General features: G+C 48.1%; 1 protein-coding gene across 4 annotated transcripts in view; it reads left to right on the top strand.

The window, feature by feature from the left end:
• PTPN3 (protein tyrosine phosphatase non-receptor type 3) overlaps nucleotides 1–18,847 on the top strand; it is a 131,193-nt gene that overhangs the window by 42,434 nt on the left and 69,912 nt on the right. The window contains exon 1 of one of the 4 annotated variants that reach the window (XM_064490387.1): nucleotides 8,427–8,621. The exons of the other annotated variants lie outside the window; for them this stretch is intronic. Within the exon in view, the coding sequence (XP_064346457.1) occupies nucleotides 8,603–8,621 (19 nt within the window). The 5' untranslated portion in view covers nucleotides 8,427–8,602. Of the gene's footprint in view, nucleotides 1–8,426; nucleotides 8,622–18,847 lie in introns of those variants that run through there. 4 annotated transcript variants of the gene reach the window in all.

Raw genomic sequence — 18,847 nt, 5'->3', positions numbered from 1 at the left:
CAGTTCAAGTTCTGTGGGTATTACATCTGAACATCGCCCCCTGAGTGCCCTCTGCACGTGCATGTCCAAAGCAGAGCTCTGCACCTTCCTCCTTAAAAATGTTCTCTCCATAAGTGACACAGCCTTTCGGCTTAGAAACCCTCGGGTCTCTGTTCAGTCCAAGCACCCCTGCACTGGGCAGACCCGCCCACCACAACTCAGCCCCTCCTCCAGCCCGCCCTTCCTCTCCACCCCCCCCAACCCCTGCTGACACTGGGTCGGTTCACACTCTTCTCCCGTTTGCCTCCACTTTGCCTCTCTCCCCAGCGGGCCCCTCACGTCTAAACCTGCTTCACGGTGTTGCCTGCAGGTGCTCCCTACACAAGCCCTGGGACCTCCTCTCCTCTGCAGGTTCCATGTAACCTGCCTCCAGCTGGCTTACTTTCCCCATCTCTCCCCCCAAGCCTGCAAACCATATGCTCTAAGGCTGGGCTCCCTGCTCCCTCCCCCACCCACTTTAGTATTAAAATGCAGATTCTAATTTGAAGGGTTGGGGTGGGCCCTGCCTTCTGCGTCTCTAACAAGCTCCCAGGCGGGGCTGAGACTGTGGCCCAGAGACCACACGTTGTGTTGCTGGACTCTAGATCTGTGTTTCGCAGAGTGCTACCAGCATGTTTTCAGTCTATAAATAATGCACGAATTTTAAAATTTTGTTTTATAACTTTAATGTTTTCTGTTTTCAGCAAAATTAATGTTAAATTATTTTTATCATAAAGCAGATACCTTGTGGCAGTGATTATTTGCTACTAAAAGACATTTTCAAAGACTAAGAAGGGCTTCAGTTTCTTAAGAGTTACCCTGTAGGTCCAGCTGCACGAATGTATTGGGGGCAGTGAGAATGTTTCCCCACTGAAGGGGTACATACTTAGGGTCGGGATCACCCTTGTGTCCTTCCCTAGGGTAGAGACTGTCCCTTACTCAGCGCCATCCCCAGGGCCCCCTCTGGATGTGGGCTGAAGGGGCAGGAGGCCCATCCAGCCCGTCTTGGAGGTGAGGGTGGAAACTGGTGATTTGATGTGGGAGGCTGGGCTTGGAAGGGGAGCCTAGTCACAGGACCGGAGGGGAAGGGTTCTTGGCAGCTGGGCCTTGCTGAGGGGCACATAGGGCCGTATTGACTCTTAACAGGGTTTTGCTGGGGAGGAGCCATTCAGGAGAAATCGGCTGGTGGAGGTGTCCCTGGGGGCTGGGCTCCCACCTGGAGAGGAGAGGGTGGGCTGCCTGGGAGAGTCCAGCTGCGCTTGCTGCTTCAGGAGGGTCGGAGCCGCATGTCCCACATGGTGAGGGGTCAAGTTCATGGGCAAGGGAATGCGATGGACGTCAGGGAAAGAGGTAGCCCTTTGGGGCCAGCCTGCTCCAAGAACGTCATTGCTCCTGTTGCCTCCTAAGTCTCAGCCCTGTAGTCCGTCGCTGAAGGGCTTCATGAGCTGGCCGCTGCCTGCCTCTCCCACTGGTCCTCTGTTACTTTTCCCCTCATCTCTAGGTCCCTTTAGGCCCCAGCCAAATGACTGTCCCTGGTGAAGATGCAGGTGTGCCTCCTCCTACCGAGTTTTCTCCGCGAGGCCGCCGTGCTTACTGTTACCCTCTTGGTGCAGCCAGGGGTTGTCTCCAGACCCCCCTCTTACTAACTCTGTGACCCCCGGGAGCCTCCTGACATCTGGATTTCCTCACCTCCACGGTGGGAGTGACAGGCACCCCCACCTCACCAGGTCGGGGGGAGACTCCCCGGTCAGGAGGGCCTCTCCTGGTGGCATGTGCGAATTACTCAGGAAAGACTGGTTCTCAGTCACTGCCTGCCATCTGTCCCTGCAGTGAGCTTGACAGAAGGACCCTAGGATGACATTTGTCCAAGGTGGAGCCCAGGCCTCAGATGGAGAGAGCTGTGACCCGAATGCTGCCCTGGGCAGGGTGTGGCTGGGCGGTGCTGTGGCTGGTGGGTGTGAAGGTCAGTGGGGCCGAGGGGGTGGGTGCTCAGGAGGTGGGCTGTCAGCTCATTGCTGGGGTGTTGGTGGCAGCTGGCAACAGAGTGAATTGGAGGAAGCTGAAGGCCTGGGGGAGCTGAATTGGGGCGGAGAGCAGGGCCTCTCAGATCTCAAGGCGCGTATGAGAAGATTCGGATTCCGCAGGCTGGGCTTGGGCCTGAGTGTCTGCATTCTCACCAGCACCTGGGGATGCTGATGCCGCTAGTCTGGACACCGCTTTGAGGGGCGTCGGTCAGGAACGTGACTTAGGTGGCGAGGCTCCTGGAGAAGAGCATGTAGAAGAAGCAAATAAGCGCAGCTGCGTGGCTTTCTGCCCGGCCCCGGGGAGCAAGTGCACCCAGGTGTCTGGGGTCCAGAGGGTTAGGCTTGAATCTGAGTGTGGGTGATGGACAAGGGGCAGTAGGGGCCCCCACCGGCTTTGGGATAAGTATTGAGTGATTTGATTGTGCTGTTTGATACTCCATCCTTCAAGGTCTAGTTTTGCAATTAGCATCCCCTTAAAAGCTGTTTCTTTCTATCCCGGGCTGAGCTGAGGTCACACCCTAGACAAGGCCCCAGCCACCAGTGGCACACACCTGTCTTCATAGCACTTCCCCCATGGGAAGGTGATTATTTGATTATTCACGCATCTCTCTCTGACTCGCCTCTGAGTTCCTAGGAAGCAGGGACCTGAGACAGCCCCTTACTCACCTGTGAAGCCCAGCACCCACCACGGTGCCTCACCATAGCTGGGGCTTATTAAATGCCTGGGGCATCATAGAGGGATGAAGGCAGAATGTGCATGTGGAAAGAATGCATCAAGCCCTGTGACTGAAGGAGCAGGAGGACCGAGCCCTGAGCCGGGTGCCTGGGCGAGTGTTGTATGGATGGGAAAAGATGGCGTAGGGAGTCCGCAAGGACCTGGAGTGAAAATGCTGGAAACGTCTTCAGAAGGTGTAATAGGGTCGCAGACAGGGTGGGCACTGGGAATTTGGATCTGGGCATCAGCTGTAAGAGTTGGGCTGTGAATGTCTTCAGTGGTGGAGGGTTCAAGAGGGGAAATGGAAATTCCAGCCAGGATCCCAGAGCAGACCTGCTTTTCTCCGCCCCTCAGGAGAGGACAGGTGTCTAGATTTATGCAGATAGAGGATAAAGAAATCTCTCCCTGTGCATCAGGGTGCCGTCAGCAGAGCCTCACAAGGCTGGGTGGAGCCAGTAGTTGGGGGCCCATCACATGGTGAGGGTTTGAGACACTCAGAGCTGTTGGCATATTGAATCAGCCTCAAGAGGACCCCGTGAGGGGAGGGGTCCCCTGAACCTCGAGTGTCCTGTAAGGTGGGGACCACCAGCTCACTGAGCCCTCAGAGGCCCCTGGGAGTTGGGTCCACCTCACTTTCTTGAGGAGGAAGTGGAGTCTCAAAGAGGTTCAGTAACTTGCCCACAGTCACACAGCTGGGGCGTGGAGAAGTCAGGCTGGGCCCTGGGTCTGTGGGCCAGGAGAGTGTCAGGCGGGGCAGCCCCGCCTCAGAGTGGGATTTCTGGGGGAGGAGTGGCAGGTGTGGCGGCAGTGTTAGGAGGGCTGCTGGTGCCAGGTGCTGGGGGCAGGCCCAAGGAAGAGGAGGAAGCAGGGTTGGGTGAAGGCAGGAAGGGTGAGGAGGTGACCAAGAGTCAGGGGTTGGAGGTTTAAGCAGTTACACACCCTGGGCACCAAGAAAGCATCAGGGGACAGCATTTTAAGTTCTATCCATTTGATTTTCTGAACTCATTGCTCATAGAAAACTTAGGTAATTCAGAAAGGTTGAGAGAATAGAAAACCAACAATCATATTTTCACCATCTAGTGCGTTCCTTTTTACTTTTATACTATGACTGTTACAGTTGTGGTCACACTGTAGGTACAGTGTTGTAACTAGTCTTTTTTTTTTACTTAATATTCTAATCATTTTCTGTGTCGTTATAAAGTCTTTGTGGACATCCTGTGGCTATTTTATGATTTACTTAACTGACCCTCTAAGGTTGGAAATCAGCTTTTTGGTTGTAATTTTTAATGTTCGGTCACTGGGAGGAAAATCTTTGCAAATAAAACTTTCATGTCTGGATGTATCCTGATAGTAGGTTCCTAGAAATGGAATTACTGGGTCAGACCACCTCCCAGCATTGTTGGAATGATACGCCGTTAGCAGTGCAGACACGAGCCCTCTGGAAGTGCAGGTGTGCCCATTAACTGTTCTTTCGTGTGTACGTGTGTCTCACAAGCATTTATTAAGCCCCATTTTCCGTGGCCAGGACAGCACAGCCACAGCTGCAGGAATCGTGGGCTCGGCTCAGACGTGTGGGAGTGTCTGGTCGCACACCATGTCCCAGCCCTGCCGCCCCTGTCGCAGGCCCAGGAGCCCAGGACAGCCTGTGGGCCTCCGTGGCTGCAGGGTCCAAGCAGTGCTCACCTGTGAGTCTGGAGCTGCCTGCCTTCCTCTCTGCAACGATTAGTGGCAAGGAAATACTGGGTGTGTCGTTCCCCATTTTGTCCTTTTATCCATGCCATTCGCAGAAACTTACCAGGCACCTCAGGCTTCCTGGGCACTGTTCCAGCTGCTAGGGTACAGCAGTTAACTAATTACATCCCTGCCTTTAAGGAACTTCCATGCCAATGGGAGGTAGGGACTTGGGAATTGGGAGGAAACAAGCATATTTAATATGTCTAGTGGTTATAAACACTACAGAGAATAGAGGACAGAGAGGTGAGTCGGGAAGGCCTCACCAATAAGGTAAAGTTGGAGAAGACACATGAAGTGGGGGAGAGAGCCAGGTGGAGGACGTCTGAGGGAAGGGTGTTCCAAGCAGAGGGAACAGCAACTGCGAAGAGCTGAGTTGGGAACAAGCTTGTACCAGCCAGGTACAGGGAAGGGGGCAGTGAGGCCAGAGTGGCGAGAACGGATGAGGAGGACAGGGAGAGAGGCCCCGTGTAGCAGAGTGAGATCCAGGACCCAGGGCTCATTTTTCCATTGGCAAGTTTGGGAGCCAGAGAGCCACTCCCACCATTTGAAGCAGTTCAGGCTAACTCGTGCCTTTCTGTTGCTTGTCTCCAGTGGGTGATCCCACCAGCCTGGGTTGGGTGGGGAAGGCCCTGGGAGCGGAAGCCCAGGCTTTGGGAGGTCACTGGCTCCATCAGTTCTTCAGTTTGCTCCTCTGTGCAGTGAGGGACTTGAGTTAGGAGATTGGTAAGGACATGTTGAGCTTTCCAGGGCTGGGACCCTCTGCCCTCTCCTTAGCTAAGTGCACAAGTTAAATCCTACAGATTGTTTTAGTTGAGCTAATAGGAGCGTGCAAGTGCAATTGTTGATACGTGTTTAGTCTTTAATATGATTAGCCTATCAGGCTTGCTTTGTTACAAACTAGAGTCTCTCAGCCAGCTGTGGGTGGTGTTTCGGTAGTGATGAGAAGCAGTTGGGGGATGGAGGATACTCCCCACCGCTGCCTCTGTGGTTTATCCACTCAACCCTCCACTCATCCCACAGGTAATCATGGAGCACCTGCTGGGTACCAGGCACTGGGTCCTGATTTTTAAAAGACCCAGACTCTGCCTTCATGAAGTTCACGGTCTAGTCCAGCAAGGCTAGCTCTACCAAGGATCGTGATGGCAATGGTGGCTCCTACCTCATGCCATACACAAAAATTAACTCAAAATGGATCAAGCCCTAACTGTAAGAGCTAAAGCCATGGAACTCTTAGGGAAAAACAGGGATAAATTTTCATGACCTTGGATTTAGCAGTGGATCCTTGGATATGACACCAAAAGCACAAGCAACAAAAGTAAAATAGATAAATCGGACTTCAGCAAAATTATCAAGAAAGTGAAAGGCAGCCTAACAAAACAGGAGGAAACATTTGCAGACGCTATGTGATAAAGGTTTAACGTTGAGAATGTACAAAGACCTCCTGTAACTCAATCCAAATTAAGGTAAACAACCAATTTTTCAGTGGGCAGAGGACTTGAATCGACATTTCTCTGAAGATCTACAAATGGCCGGTAAGCACGTGGGAAGATGCCTGACGTCATCAGTCATCGGGGAAGCAGGGAGACACCGCTTGACATCCTACTTGGATGCCTGTTGGAAGTATGGGTAGGGATGTGCAGAAATTGGAACCCTCTTCCATTGCTAGCAGGAACGTAAAACGGTGCAGCCTCTGTAGGAAAGTTTGGTAGCTCTTCAAAAAGTCGTGCAGAATTATCATATGACCCAGAAATTCTGCTCCTAGTTTATACACCCAGAAGAATTGAAACAGGCGAAGGCAGATACTTGTACAGAGATGTCATTGCAGCACTGTTCACAATACCATAGCCAGATGGTGGAACCAGCCTGAGTGTCAACAAACGAATGGACAGACAGAAGGTAGTCTCTCTAGACAATGGAATATTATTCAGCCTTGAACAGGAATAAAGTTCTTATATATGCTACAGCTTGGATGAACCGTAAATGTTATGCTAAGTGAAATAAATTAGTCACAAAAGGACAAATATCGTATAATTCCACTTGCATGAAATATCTAGAATAGATACATTCATAGAAAGTAGATTAGAGGTTGCCAGGGGTTAGGGGAGGGAGGGAATGGGGAGTTATTGCTTAATGGGTACAGAGTTTCTGTTTGGAGTGATGGAAAAATTCGGGAAATAGATAGTGCTGATGGTTGCACAACATTGTGAATGTAATTAATGCCGCTGAATGGTGTGCTTAAAAATGGGTGAAATTTTTATGGGTGACACATTTTATGTTCTGTGTAACTACAATTTTAAAAAGCCGTTGACGGTAGGGGAGTATATTTGTGTGGCTGGGGAGGACGTTGTGCAAACTCTCTGTATTCTCTGCTCAATTCTGCTGTGAACCTGAAACTGCTCTAAAAGAATAAAGTCCATTAAAAATTAAAAAGTAGAAAAAGACCAGAGCAGGTAATGCGATGTCTGGGAGGACTATGACTCTGTCAGGAGCCGCGGGGTCTGGGTTCTGCTCTGCACTGGGCCACCTTGGTCATGGTCCTTGCTGTCCATAGCCTGGACCCCTCTTCTTGATGTGGGAGCCAGGTGAGATGACAGGTGTAGTCTCTGGTGGGTCCTGGGAGGTGGTCAGGACATGTCTTCCCATCCCCTTTGAGTCCATCCTTCCCAGTGTAAAACAGTTGTTCTGCCTGGTAGAAAAGACAACAATAAATCTGGTGGTTTTGCCCAAATTATCTCTGCTCATCTCTCATGCCAGTCGCTGTCAGGTGGTGGTCTCTCCCTTCATGTCACCTCGTGGCCACGCGTCTTTGATGGTGGGGCTCGCCTGGGCACCACGTCCTGATGTGCGTGCCTGTGCTTGTCACGTGCCCCTTCCTGCTCTGGCTTGCTCTGGGTTCTTTTGGAAGTCTGAGCCCTCCTAGTTAGAAGTCATCCGAGCCCCCAGCCACGGTAATGGTCCCACTTGGTGGGATGTGGTAAAACCGTAACAAAAAAATGCCAGTGAGGTGTTTGAAATACCTGGACAGATGTTTCAGCGTGAGAAGATGGGAAACGGTAAGCTGTTGATTATGTAGAGGTTACAAGTACGCCTTAAAAAAAACAAACCTCCCCAAACAAGACAACGCTGTTGGTTTTATTTGACGTGAGCGCCTCAGAGCCCACCGTTCGTAGCAGCTGCTCAGCTGAGCTGCCCTCTCCTCCTTCCCCTTCAGGGTCAGCCCCCTTCCCGTGGTCAGCGCCAACTTGTTTTTTTCACAACCATGGAGGTAGGTTCGGCGCTGCCCGAGCACCTCCACAGCCATATAGAAGAACCACAGGGTCTAGATGCTGCGAGGCTGACCTGGACCCTCCTAAAGACCCAGGAACCACCCCCCACCTCAGTGTGTCAGTTTCTCTGCCTCGTGGCTGTCCTCATGAGACCCTTGGCTTGGCGCTGGCACGTGTGCGCCACTGGTGAGCTGCCAGGGTCTAGTTGAGCTCAAGTTTATTGAGAAGCCCTGTCTCCTGGGTGCTGCAGTGCACCCCGGCCTCCATCAGGAGTCCTCCCTGTTCTGAGATCCCTGGAGGCAGGTGCCGTGGTGGGGGTGGGGGGCACAGGCTTGGGGCTGGCTAGCCACGGTCAGGATCTCCCTGGAAGGAGAGCTGTTGGTCACAGGGTAGGAGAGGCCCAGCCCAAACCCAGGGCCTGGCCTCAGGAAGTGAGCTGGCCCACTCCTGCTCTCTCGCTGTTAATCATTAACCTGGGGTGGCTGCCTGTCGAGCTGGAAGGGCCTTTAGACATATTGTGTGCGCACTCCAGCCCACGCCTTTTGTAAAAGTGAGAGGAAGTCACTATGTTTTCACAATTCTGAAAGACACATGTTCCACATTTTCCCTTTTCTGAAGTCATGATCTTCACAGTCAAAAGGGTCCTTTGGGTGTGCTGTTCCTTTAAACTAACGCTGGTGAAACACCTGGTAATTGTCATCTTAGAACGGAGGGCATATGGTAATGAATACCCAGTCATTACTCAGGTTTCTGATGTTGCAGAATTAATTCGAGGGGAAAAGGTTTTCTAGACCATTTCCTCCCTAAGAGGAAATTTACCAACATATGAGCTGTGGGGAGTGTTGATGAAGATTATCTCAAAAGGTAAGAACGTACCTTCAGTCAGTAGATCGCAGAGACAGTAGTGGGTAAGTGGGGCCTTTTCCCTACAGCGAATCGCCTATAATTTACCTTCCTCCTGGCCGTTTAGGCGAGGAAACTCAGTGGGGAGGTGTGTGATGCCCGTCACCCCATTTGGTGGCTGACTGTGTGACTTGAGCAGGGTTCTTTGAGTCTCATCTACCCATCTGTAAAATGGGAACAGCAGTGCTGCCTGCCAGGCCCCATCAGAATGAATGGAGCTAGGGGTAATGGGTGTGAAAATATTTGGAAAACCCTGAAGCCCTGTAAGACCCTTGGTTGCTCCTCAGGACAGGAAGCCTGGGATTGGGAACGGCCCAGGGACTAGGAGGGAGGTGCGTGGAAAGGGCTGTGGTACTGGAACAGTACTCAGAGGAGCTGATGTTAGGTGTGTGGTGGACCAGGCCCTCTGCTGGGTTATGTACAAGATTGCTGCTCCTCAGAATTACATGCAGATGGGGAAACAAGACTTTGCAAGTTAACTTGTCCAAGGTCCTATCAGCTTGGGAGTGTCAGAGGAGAGACTTGAACCCAGGAATGGCTTATTCCTTCAGACCTGTAATTGGCCCTGGCCTTTTCAGATCCCTGGCCTCCCGAAGCCCCCAGGCAGCGGTGTCCCTGATCAAAAGGCTGAGTGCTCCTTGAAATCAAAGAATGGATAGTGTGTTGGCATTCCCAGTTCCCAGCATACGGAAGGCCTCAGTGCAAATAAATAAATGCAACGAGATACATTATTTTCATTCCATTACTCCTAAATACTTCTCTGATTAGCACTTTATAAGTTTAAGAGTTAATGTGATTTCTTTTCATTACTTTTCTGACCGTCCCCCACCCCATCTCACCAAGTCAAAGCCCAGGAAGTTGGACTAGGCTACGTAAATTATACATTTTATCTTGCTCTCTAGACCTGCTGGCATCCAGCAGAGTTACTGTACCTAATATCACCAGAGATAGCCCTACGGATTTAAACCTTCCAGCCAGGGGATTTTAAAGCTGGAAGGAGCCTTAGAGGGCTCTAAGCTGGGAAACTGGGCTGAAAAGAAATGGAGTAGTAACTTCCAGGTCACTTGGCAGGTTAGTGACAAATGGGGTGATGTTTTGAGGGGGAGGGGTTGGAGGGTATTTTTCTGTGTTTCCTTGAGATAAAATTATGGCGAGGGCTGCTGGTGGTAAGGTTTGGGTTTCTCTGGCCAGGCTGCTGCTGGCTTCAGACTCCTTGGCAAGAACGGAGTTGGCAGGATGGTCCAGTTGTGAGATTCCAGCTACTTGGCTGGGATGCGCTGCGATTAGCGCATCTCAAACCTTTCAAAGTGACTTTAGTTGTTTTCTTTTCTGAAGGCTTCTGCTGCTTTTGGCTGTAAAAGGGGTGGGGGCTGGAGCCTAAGATAGAAACATCGTGGGCTGACACCCAAATGGGCGTTGTCTGTGCCCCGAGGGCAAATATTAGCACAGTATTTTTGTGAAGTTTATGCAACTTGATTCCTGTCCCTGTAGAGTAAATTTATTCCATCCTGTTTTGCAGTGTGTTTCGGGCCCAGTGGATCTATTCAGAGGGAGAATGAGAAGAGACTGGTAGCTAATTTTAGGTAGAAACTGCTCGATGTGAGACAGAGTCCATTGTCTGTATTTCGAGCTTTCTATCTTGCTTTTTGTCTGTTCATATTATTTTATCCCCTATTTCATAGTTTGATGGGCCATTTGCTTTTTTTCCTCCAAGACTGAGATATCTGTTTAGAATTATTTCCAGTGAAAAGTCCATGTAAAAAATCCAGTTTTGAACAGTGCTACTCTGGGAGGGGCTTACATGTCAGTACCTTAACCTTGGCACTGTTGAAGCAGAAGCCATAATAGAATCTTGTCCTGGAAGCTGGAAGTTCGTGCCCTTCCAGTGCAAGCCGGCCCTCTGCAGCCTGCTCATTAAGAGTCTTATCCACCTTCTCTGCTTGATCCCTTCTAGGGACGGGGAGCTCTCTCCCTCCCGAGGCAGTCCCTTCCATATTTGTGCAGCCTTGACTATTCCAAAACTCTTCTGTTTTTTTTTTCTTTCATTTTCCATCCATTGATCCCTTGGAATCTAAAATTATCAGTCCAGTGATGGTAGTGGTAGTAAGGACCATTGATTGGGCCAGTTGACATACACGTTACCTTCAGTGCTTAAATAACCTTGGAAAACAGAATTTCCCCCTTCTATAGATAAGGGGAGGGTGAGTGACCTCTGCTAAGTATACACAGCTGAAAAATGGCTAAGCAGGGGTTCCAATCCACATCTCTGCCTGACGCCACTGCTGCTGACCCTCCCACAGCCTCACACCACATCTTGATTCCTCTTCTGCAAGACAACCCCTTGGATTTTTGAAGAACCTCATCTCTTTCCTCCGATCTCTCTAGGGTTTCAGTTATTCCTACTGGTAAATCTGTTTCTGTGGGGTTCCTGAAATGGGCATGAGCCTCCCCTCTGGGCCTTTGCACATGCGGTGTGCAGTTCCTGGACGGCCACTGCCTCCACCTGCCCAGTTCCCTGTGTCTTGCAAGCATCTCTCCCCCAACCCCATGGAGCCCTTGTGGGCTGGTCCCACCACCCACCCAGCCTACCCTGCTGGGTCGGGAGCCTTCCTGCGTTCTCTGGCGCCGTGGGCTCTCATCCCTCCTAGAACTTGAAACTCCATCCCCTCTGTCTTCTACAGGCCCCACTCCCTTGGCCTGGTGCAGAGCAGATGCCCGTAAGTGAATATTGAGGGAGTAAATGATCCAGAACTCCTCTGCCGAAGTAATGACAAAGGCCGGAAGGAATCATAAACAAGATGGATGGGCCTGTGAACTTGCGGTCCTAGTCCCATTCGGGGATTCAGCTCGGAGGCTGTTGGGACAGCTTGTCTGGTGGCGAGTCCCAGAAGTCGTCTTCCCCAGCATGGTTTGGTTCACTTCCTCCAAAGGGGGTGTCATCCCCTTTTTCTTCCAGGCTTGCTGGCCTCTGAAGTTTTTCTGTTCACCGAGGTGGCACATAAGGGGGGAAGTTGAGTGGTCACTGTTGAGACATGCCGAGGGGACAGGGGAGAATGAGCCCCAGCCTTCTCACATCCCTGCAGCCCCTGCCACACCCAGAGCATCCACGTGCACGGAGAAACAGCCCCGGGGGACCTGGGTCCTGCGAAGTGTGTGGTTTAGCTCTGCACCACGATAACGTTTTAAAAACTTGTTTTTTGTAAACTTCTAAAAATCTCATTTAAAAAATCTCGTGAAAATGATATTAAAATTTGAGAGTGGTCACCTCCAGGGTGGGGGAGTCAGGGGAAGAGTCCTATTTGGAAGTGGAATGAGGGGGCTCACGCCAGCTTTTTTTTTTTTTTGAATTGACTTACAATGTTGTGTTAATTTCTGGTGTACAGCATAGTGATTCAGTTATACATATATATATATAATACATATATTCCTTTTCATATTCTCTTTCTTTATAGGCTGTTACAAAGTACTGAATATAGTTCCCTGTGCTGTACAGTAGGACCTTGCTGTTTATCTGTTTTATTTATCATAGTGTATATCTGCAAATCTCATGGCCATGCCACCCTGAACGCACCCGATGTGGTTTGCCAGCCCTCTTGAAAGCAGCATACACTTGGGATGTGGGCTTTTTTCCTTTGGTGATACTTCAAGAAAGAGGAAGAAGAGAAAGGGATGACTTCATTTAATGTCCTCAGGTTTTACGTGTTATCTGGTCACTTGGGAGCCAGCTGTGGGTTTCAGGTAGCTGGCCTCTCATCACAGCCCTGGACACTCAGCTCCTGGGATGGAAGAGGTTGGTTTCCCTTTATAGCAACATTACCTTTGTCCCAAAACTGCCTGCAGCTCCCACAGCACTCTTTGTCTTGCCCTTCAGGGAGCTTAAAACTGCTTCTTGTTATCCCCCTAGTATCAAGTATAACTTTTATTTTGTTAGTTTTGCAAGTGTCATGGTGTCGAGCCTATAAATAAACCCGGCTCCATAACAAGAAAACTATTTGACATTTTGAAGTTGTATGAGAACAAGGGCGCTAAATACAGGTCTCCGCTGGGACACAACTGATCCTGCAAATCACTCCACCCCGCTTCCCGGGGGCTCCCCGTTGGAGATCCACTCCCAGAGCAAGTTTACAGGATCTGTGGAATAAATGATTCGGTCCCACCGTGGTACTGCTGGAGTATTAGGATTAAAAATTGCAAGCTAATTTGCGTATTGAGCTGTGGTGTTAAGGTGACTTGTGTGAGCATTTTCTCCCAGGTGGTGAACAGTGTGAAGTCAGAGTTAAAAACTCATAAATGCACTCACAGAAGCACTTTTTATAAATAAAAGGTATGAGACACTTTTATATATGCATACCCAAATTAAAAATAAGGCTTGTGCACCAACACTTCGATTATTAGCTATGATTATTATACTCATTACTGGGCTTAAAGCTTTAAATAGGTTATTTAAAAGTTTTCCGGTATATAGGCTCAGGATAAATTAGTTTATTGACTTTACTGTTGAATTAGCAACATGAAAATGCCTCCCTTGATGAATAGATTTTTTTTCTAATTTAGCAAATGTTCAGTAGTGATTATGTTTACATTCTAAGCTGGTTTTTAAGACAAGTCAATATATTTATCTTTGTATTATTTTGCTAGTGTTACATTTTGGAAATTAAAGCCAAGTAAGCAGAGAGAAAATGGCAGAAGGTAGTGTTGATTTACAAAAATTATTTTCAGGAGGAATATTAAATTCCATATGCCAGTTTATGGTAATATGGTTATCAGCTGTACATAATTTAAAATTAATGAAGTGAGAGCTTTTCTAAGATATGGGCACTTTCACGAGTGAACTAAAATCACTAGTTTTTTATTAGTTGGATTGAGTTTTATTAACATTTGCAAAACCTAATAAATCATGCAAAATGCATGTATCTCTTTTTCTTTTCTTCCTTATAACAACAGTATTTAACTCCCACCCATTTCTGAAAGTGTGCCTAACAGAAGATACTGTGGTCTCTTGTTTTATAACTTGGGCATTATGAATTGTTAAGAACTGCCATCTGAAACATGTGAACTAATTTGAACAAGTCAAGACCTCTGGTTACAAAATTCTGCATGATCGAATCCTTTTTGAACTGAGTTTATTTTCACGTTTTTTTCTTCCTCTGCGCTGATTCCAGTAGCGACATACGGACTGGAAAGTCTGTTCCTGCATCACTGTCTTAGAAAGTGCTTCGCCAGACTGAGTGATGGGGCAGCTAAGCTGTAAAAACCCTTTTTGGCTCTGGGAAGTGACTTATAATACAGACAGGAAAACTGACATGTGGTACCAACCTAACCAAGCCCCTGACTGTAGGCACAGACGGTCAAAAGATAAAGGAGGTACCTGGTTGAGAGTTTTCCACTGCCTTCGTGCTCAGTGTCCTTTTAGGGTGCTTATTACAAACGCAGCTTCTTCCTGACAGCTAAAGCAAGGCAAGGTCCTGGTTTGGCTCCTGGATCAAGGGGAAAGAAAGAAAGGACATCATCAGAACGATTCGTAAAATTGTAGTATGGACTGTGTATTAGATAAGTGCTTTATCAGTGTTAATGTTCTCAGCAATCATTGTACTGTGGTTATGAAATGTCCTTGTTCTTGGGAAACACCTGCTAAAATATTTACAGGTAAAGGGGCATGATACCTACAACTTTCAAGTATACAGTAAAAAGTAAGGGGGCTGATGTATGTGCAGGAGAGAAAGAGAAAGGTATGTGGCAAAATGGTAAGTTCAATCCAGGCCCCTGGGGATGGACAGGAGTTCTCTTTTTGTCTTGCAACTTTTCTATAAGCTCAAAAAAATTTTTTTTCAAGTATTAAAATGCAATTTCCTGGGTCCTTACTAAACCAGAATCTCTGTGGGTGGTACCCAAGAATCTGTATTTTAACAAGCTCCCCAGATGATTCTTAAGTACACCAAAATTTTATTTAATTCTCTGGTTAAAAAGCGTCTCCTTTTAACCGCTGTCTTCTTCCTTTTTTTTTTTTTTTTTAGCAATTTAAATACTAAGTATACATTCTTACAGTTTGATCTGATCTTAATCTAGTGCTTGAGAAATGATAAATCCCCATCCAGGTGCATGTAAGTTTCTTCTTTAGCAGAGAATGTCCCACTGACTTCAGAGGAGCGTAAGGAACACTTAGGCCCAGGCTTAGAACAGATTGGAGCTCGGAGCTGCCCCGTGGGAGGTGCAGCCAAGAACCAGAAAGCATTTGTTTTCCCATCAGTGTGCGGTCTAGTCTTGAGTGAGTGATGCGAGTGATTATTAAGGCCCTGATCTGCCCCCACCCAGCCAAGACTCCGTTAACCCTTAATGCAGCCCAGGTGCTGTGTTTACAGTGAAGAGGAAGAGGAAGCAATGTTGGTATTAGCAGCTAAACAAATAAAGCGTTCATCTTAAGTACGTTAGATACTGGTATTTGGGAATCACACAACTTGAGTCATCTGTCTAGCATGACTGATTCTGTATGAGTGTTTGTTACTTTATCATGCTAGAGAGGGCCCTCTTCTGCTGGTCAGACACTTGTTGGAGCTCATAGCCACACAGACACACAAAAAAGAGAGAAGAGAGCTCGCCTGAGTTCACTAGGGAAATGGAGGGAACTGGGCCACAGAGAAGGCCTTCTCTATTCTGGGAGACTTAACTAAGCTGAACGTGGGTGATAAACGACAAAGGAGCGTCACTGTCCACATTTCCCTTTAGGAAGAGCGAGGAAAGCGGGAAGTCATGGTAGGGGGTGAAGTGTGTTCCTCTGGTGGCCACTAGGTGGTGGCATTGGCCTGGGTCAGCTTGATGAAGGTTCAGTTTGATTCACTCTAGCAGTTTACTCACAGATTAGGTGTTTATAAATCAGGACTGCTTTCTCCCCTCTCCCCACCCCAATTTTTGCGCTTTTCAGTTAGAGGTCTAGTTCTTATTTTTAAAAACAAGAATATGAAATAACTTTAACACTTCCTTTTAAAATGCTCAAATGGAGTTGGGTTTCTTTCCAGCGTTCTCTCGGGGTGAAGACTGCTCCTTTCCCTTCTTCCTGCCTGTGGTTCCTTGGCTTGTGAAAAAACAAAGGTCCCCCGATCGGTGTGTAGACCCTTGGGAAATAAAGCATCCCTTGTTCCCTGTGTCAGGCTCTGGGACAGGTGACAGAAACGTGGTTACTCAACCCTGACCTTGGGAACTCGTGTCCCACGTGCCCAGAGCAATAGGTTCCTGCTTCTGGGTCTGCTGAGTTTGTAAGGTGTATCACATCTATAAAAGCTACGGGAACGTTTGTATATCCCTGTAAGTATTTGAAATCAGGATTGCCCTGCAAGATCCAGAATCTACAGTCGGTACCTGAAGGCCTTAGAGCTCATTAGCATTATTTTTTGTTTGGGGCACATTATGTTGAGACTGAGATTGTCTTTGCCAGTAATTTCTTTAACTCAGGTTCACTGCGGGAATTATAATTTATAATATTTCACAAGCCAATAGCCTACAGGATCACGTCTCTTAATAAGCCAATAAGGAAATAATATACTCTAAACCGGTGACAGATTAATTACACGATTGTACCAGGCAATGGGGAGATGAAAGAAAACATCCAAGTTTACTTGAGATGTACCTTTCTACAAGATGGTTCTAGATAGTGTCCTTCCGACTACAGCTGCCGGTTTAGGTCCCTTGCTGCTGGGGTACGTAGCTTACGGGCGACTGCACGGGTGTTGGCAGGCGAGGTCGGCTGCTCCCAAGGTTATTACTGCAGGAACCGTTCCGTGACTGGCACCGCTGCCTTCGAGGGGTGGCCTCACCAAGGCAGAAACAGATGTCCCTTCTCTTCCTGAGACTGCTGCATGGTTTACCACCACTGCTGACCCGGAGTAGGCTGGCCATGGCAGGAGTAAGTGTCCCAAGCCCTTTGGAGAGCATTTCAGATGAGCAGAGAGTAGACTTGTTCCGGCCCAACGCTCGAGTTTCGGGTCAGCCTCTTGGTGGTTAGCCCGTCACGAGATGGTCCTCTCCACTCCTGGTGCAAGAGTTGGATAAGCAAGTCCTAACGTCCAACTTCAAAGCCATTTCATCAAAACAGACTATTCAAAACAAGTTCAAAGCACAAATAACTTGGTCGGAAAACAAGCTTTCAAAGCTTGGATGTGAAATCATCAGTCAGTATACTACAGGTTGTTAACAAAATGCCAGGCAAGGGTCACACATTGTATAGGCACTCACACGTGCTGACTGTAGGGCTCATAGTATGTACTGGGCCCCCACCGTGCACCAGGTGAGATGTTGCCTCATTCTATAATGGTTTGCAAGTATAATCTTTCATAAAAACTATAATCACAGTAGAAGTTCTGTTGTTATTGTGTGAAACATATTCTAAAGCCATAACTTTTTTTTTTAATGCAAAGAACCATCTTGGCTTCCATGTTGTCAAGTGCATCTGCTAAAGCTGAAATCGTCTGTGGTTGGAGAGGCCAACGTGTTCCTGGTTGGGTTGTGGCTTTGTTTGGAATTAAGAGGCTCATAAAGGAAGCCATAGAAACCCCGAGTTCCCCAATTGCTGTGGCACAGGAAACAGGGCTGTTAGTCAGCATCCATTGTCCTGACCGGATTGTTTAAGATATTATTTCAAGACAATCGGAAAACACCACATGGCTCAATTATGTGGTTATTCAACAGCAGGCTGCTCTTGTCAAGGTTTGCTTTGGGAATAATTGTGGGAAGAACATTTCTGTGACTTTCATGAAAGTCCGCATTGTAACGTTGTTAGGTCACAGCCCTTTATGCAGCAACCACAGACCAGCGTGAGGGCAGAAAAAGCAGGTCTCTTCTGGGTTGCTGGTCTCCTTGAGTTTATCAGGAACTGGCTACCTGATTATGCTGGAAGCGCAGCACCATTAATCCTGGTTAAGTTAGTGAGCCCCATGGCACACATGCTGGCACCGGACACGCGGTGAGAGCAGTGTGAAAACCAGCCCTACGATTGGCGTGTCTGCGCACGTGGCTTTCATTTGGAGGCTCCTGCTTGAAGTCACCTTTAGTTTTTTTTTCCATCCAGAGTCATGGTGTGATTTGCTCTCAGTTTTCGCCACCCTGAGGAACTGCCCAAGTCTTTCACACGAGGACCCTCAGCGCGTGGCTCAGATTTCGAAGAATCCATACAGTTGTCCCTCGGTGTCTGCAGGAGATTGGTTCCAGGACCTCCCCTCCCCCGACTTGGACACCAAAATCTGAGGATGCTTAAGTCCTTTATATACAGCGGCTTAGTATTTGCATATTCTGTACATGCTTTTGCATACGTTAAGTCATCTCTGGATTACTTATGATACCCAATGCAATGTCAGTGCTAAGTAAATAGCTGTAAATATGACATAAATGCTATGTAAATAGTTGCAGGCTCGTGGCAAATTCAAGTTTTGCTTTTTCCAACTTCCTGGACTTTTTTTTTTCCTGAATATTTTTGATCCGTGGTCGGTTCAGGATGCAGAACCCTTGGATCCGTAGGGTTGCCTGCATTCTAAGTCCAACCATCTGAAACACACCCTGAGGTTCCTTGAAAACCTGCTCCTCTAGCTGTTGCCCGCCTGGCCCTTTCTTGGAGGGCTTCCCAGAAGGAATGTCATTCTGCGCCACACCCCAGGGCGCTGAATCACCACCTATGGGTGGGGCAGGGACAGGCGTATTTTCTGAAAGCTCCCCAGGTAGTTCTGGTGTGCACCTCCCACTAAGAGCCACACTTGTAATGGTTCCATTGTATCTTTAAAAAAATTTTTTTTTATTATAACCCACCTGAAATTCTTAGACAAGGACTAACCAATAAATTTGACATTTAAAATTCAGTGCGGTTAAAGCATTACGGAACACATTTGTTGTCTTTTGATAACTTTCGGTATTACTCAGAAAATGCATCCCTGCTTCTGATGACATTTTCATTGGAAAGGGCAAGGTGGAGGTGGCGGGGTGGGTGGAATTTTGTAAGTGACAATAAGTTCCCTTCCACTGCCGGTCCCAGGAATCTTTTTTCTTAACATCAACATTCATCTGCAGAAGAATGGAGGTCTTGCTGGAGCTTCTTAAGGACCTGGAGGGACAAAGGGCGCCCTTCTGTCCTGGATGTATCTTCTACACGCTTTCATCTCCCTTATGTTTTTGCTGCCTGCAAAACAAAAGCTGTGCTTTTGTGGTTC

This window comes from Camelus dromedarius, chromosome 10 (assembly GCF_036321535.1).
Source record: "Camelus dromedarius isolate mCamDro1 chromosome 10, mCamDro1.pat, whole genome shotgun sequence".
NCBI classification, from domain to species: Eukaryota; Metazoa; Chordata; class Mammalia; order Artiodactyla; family Camelidae; genus Camelus; species Camelus dromedarius.
This window is presented reverse-complemented; position numbering and strand designations above follow the sequence as displayed.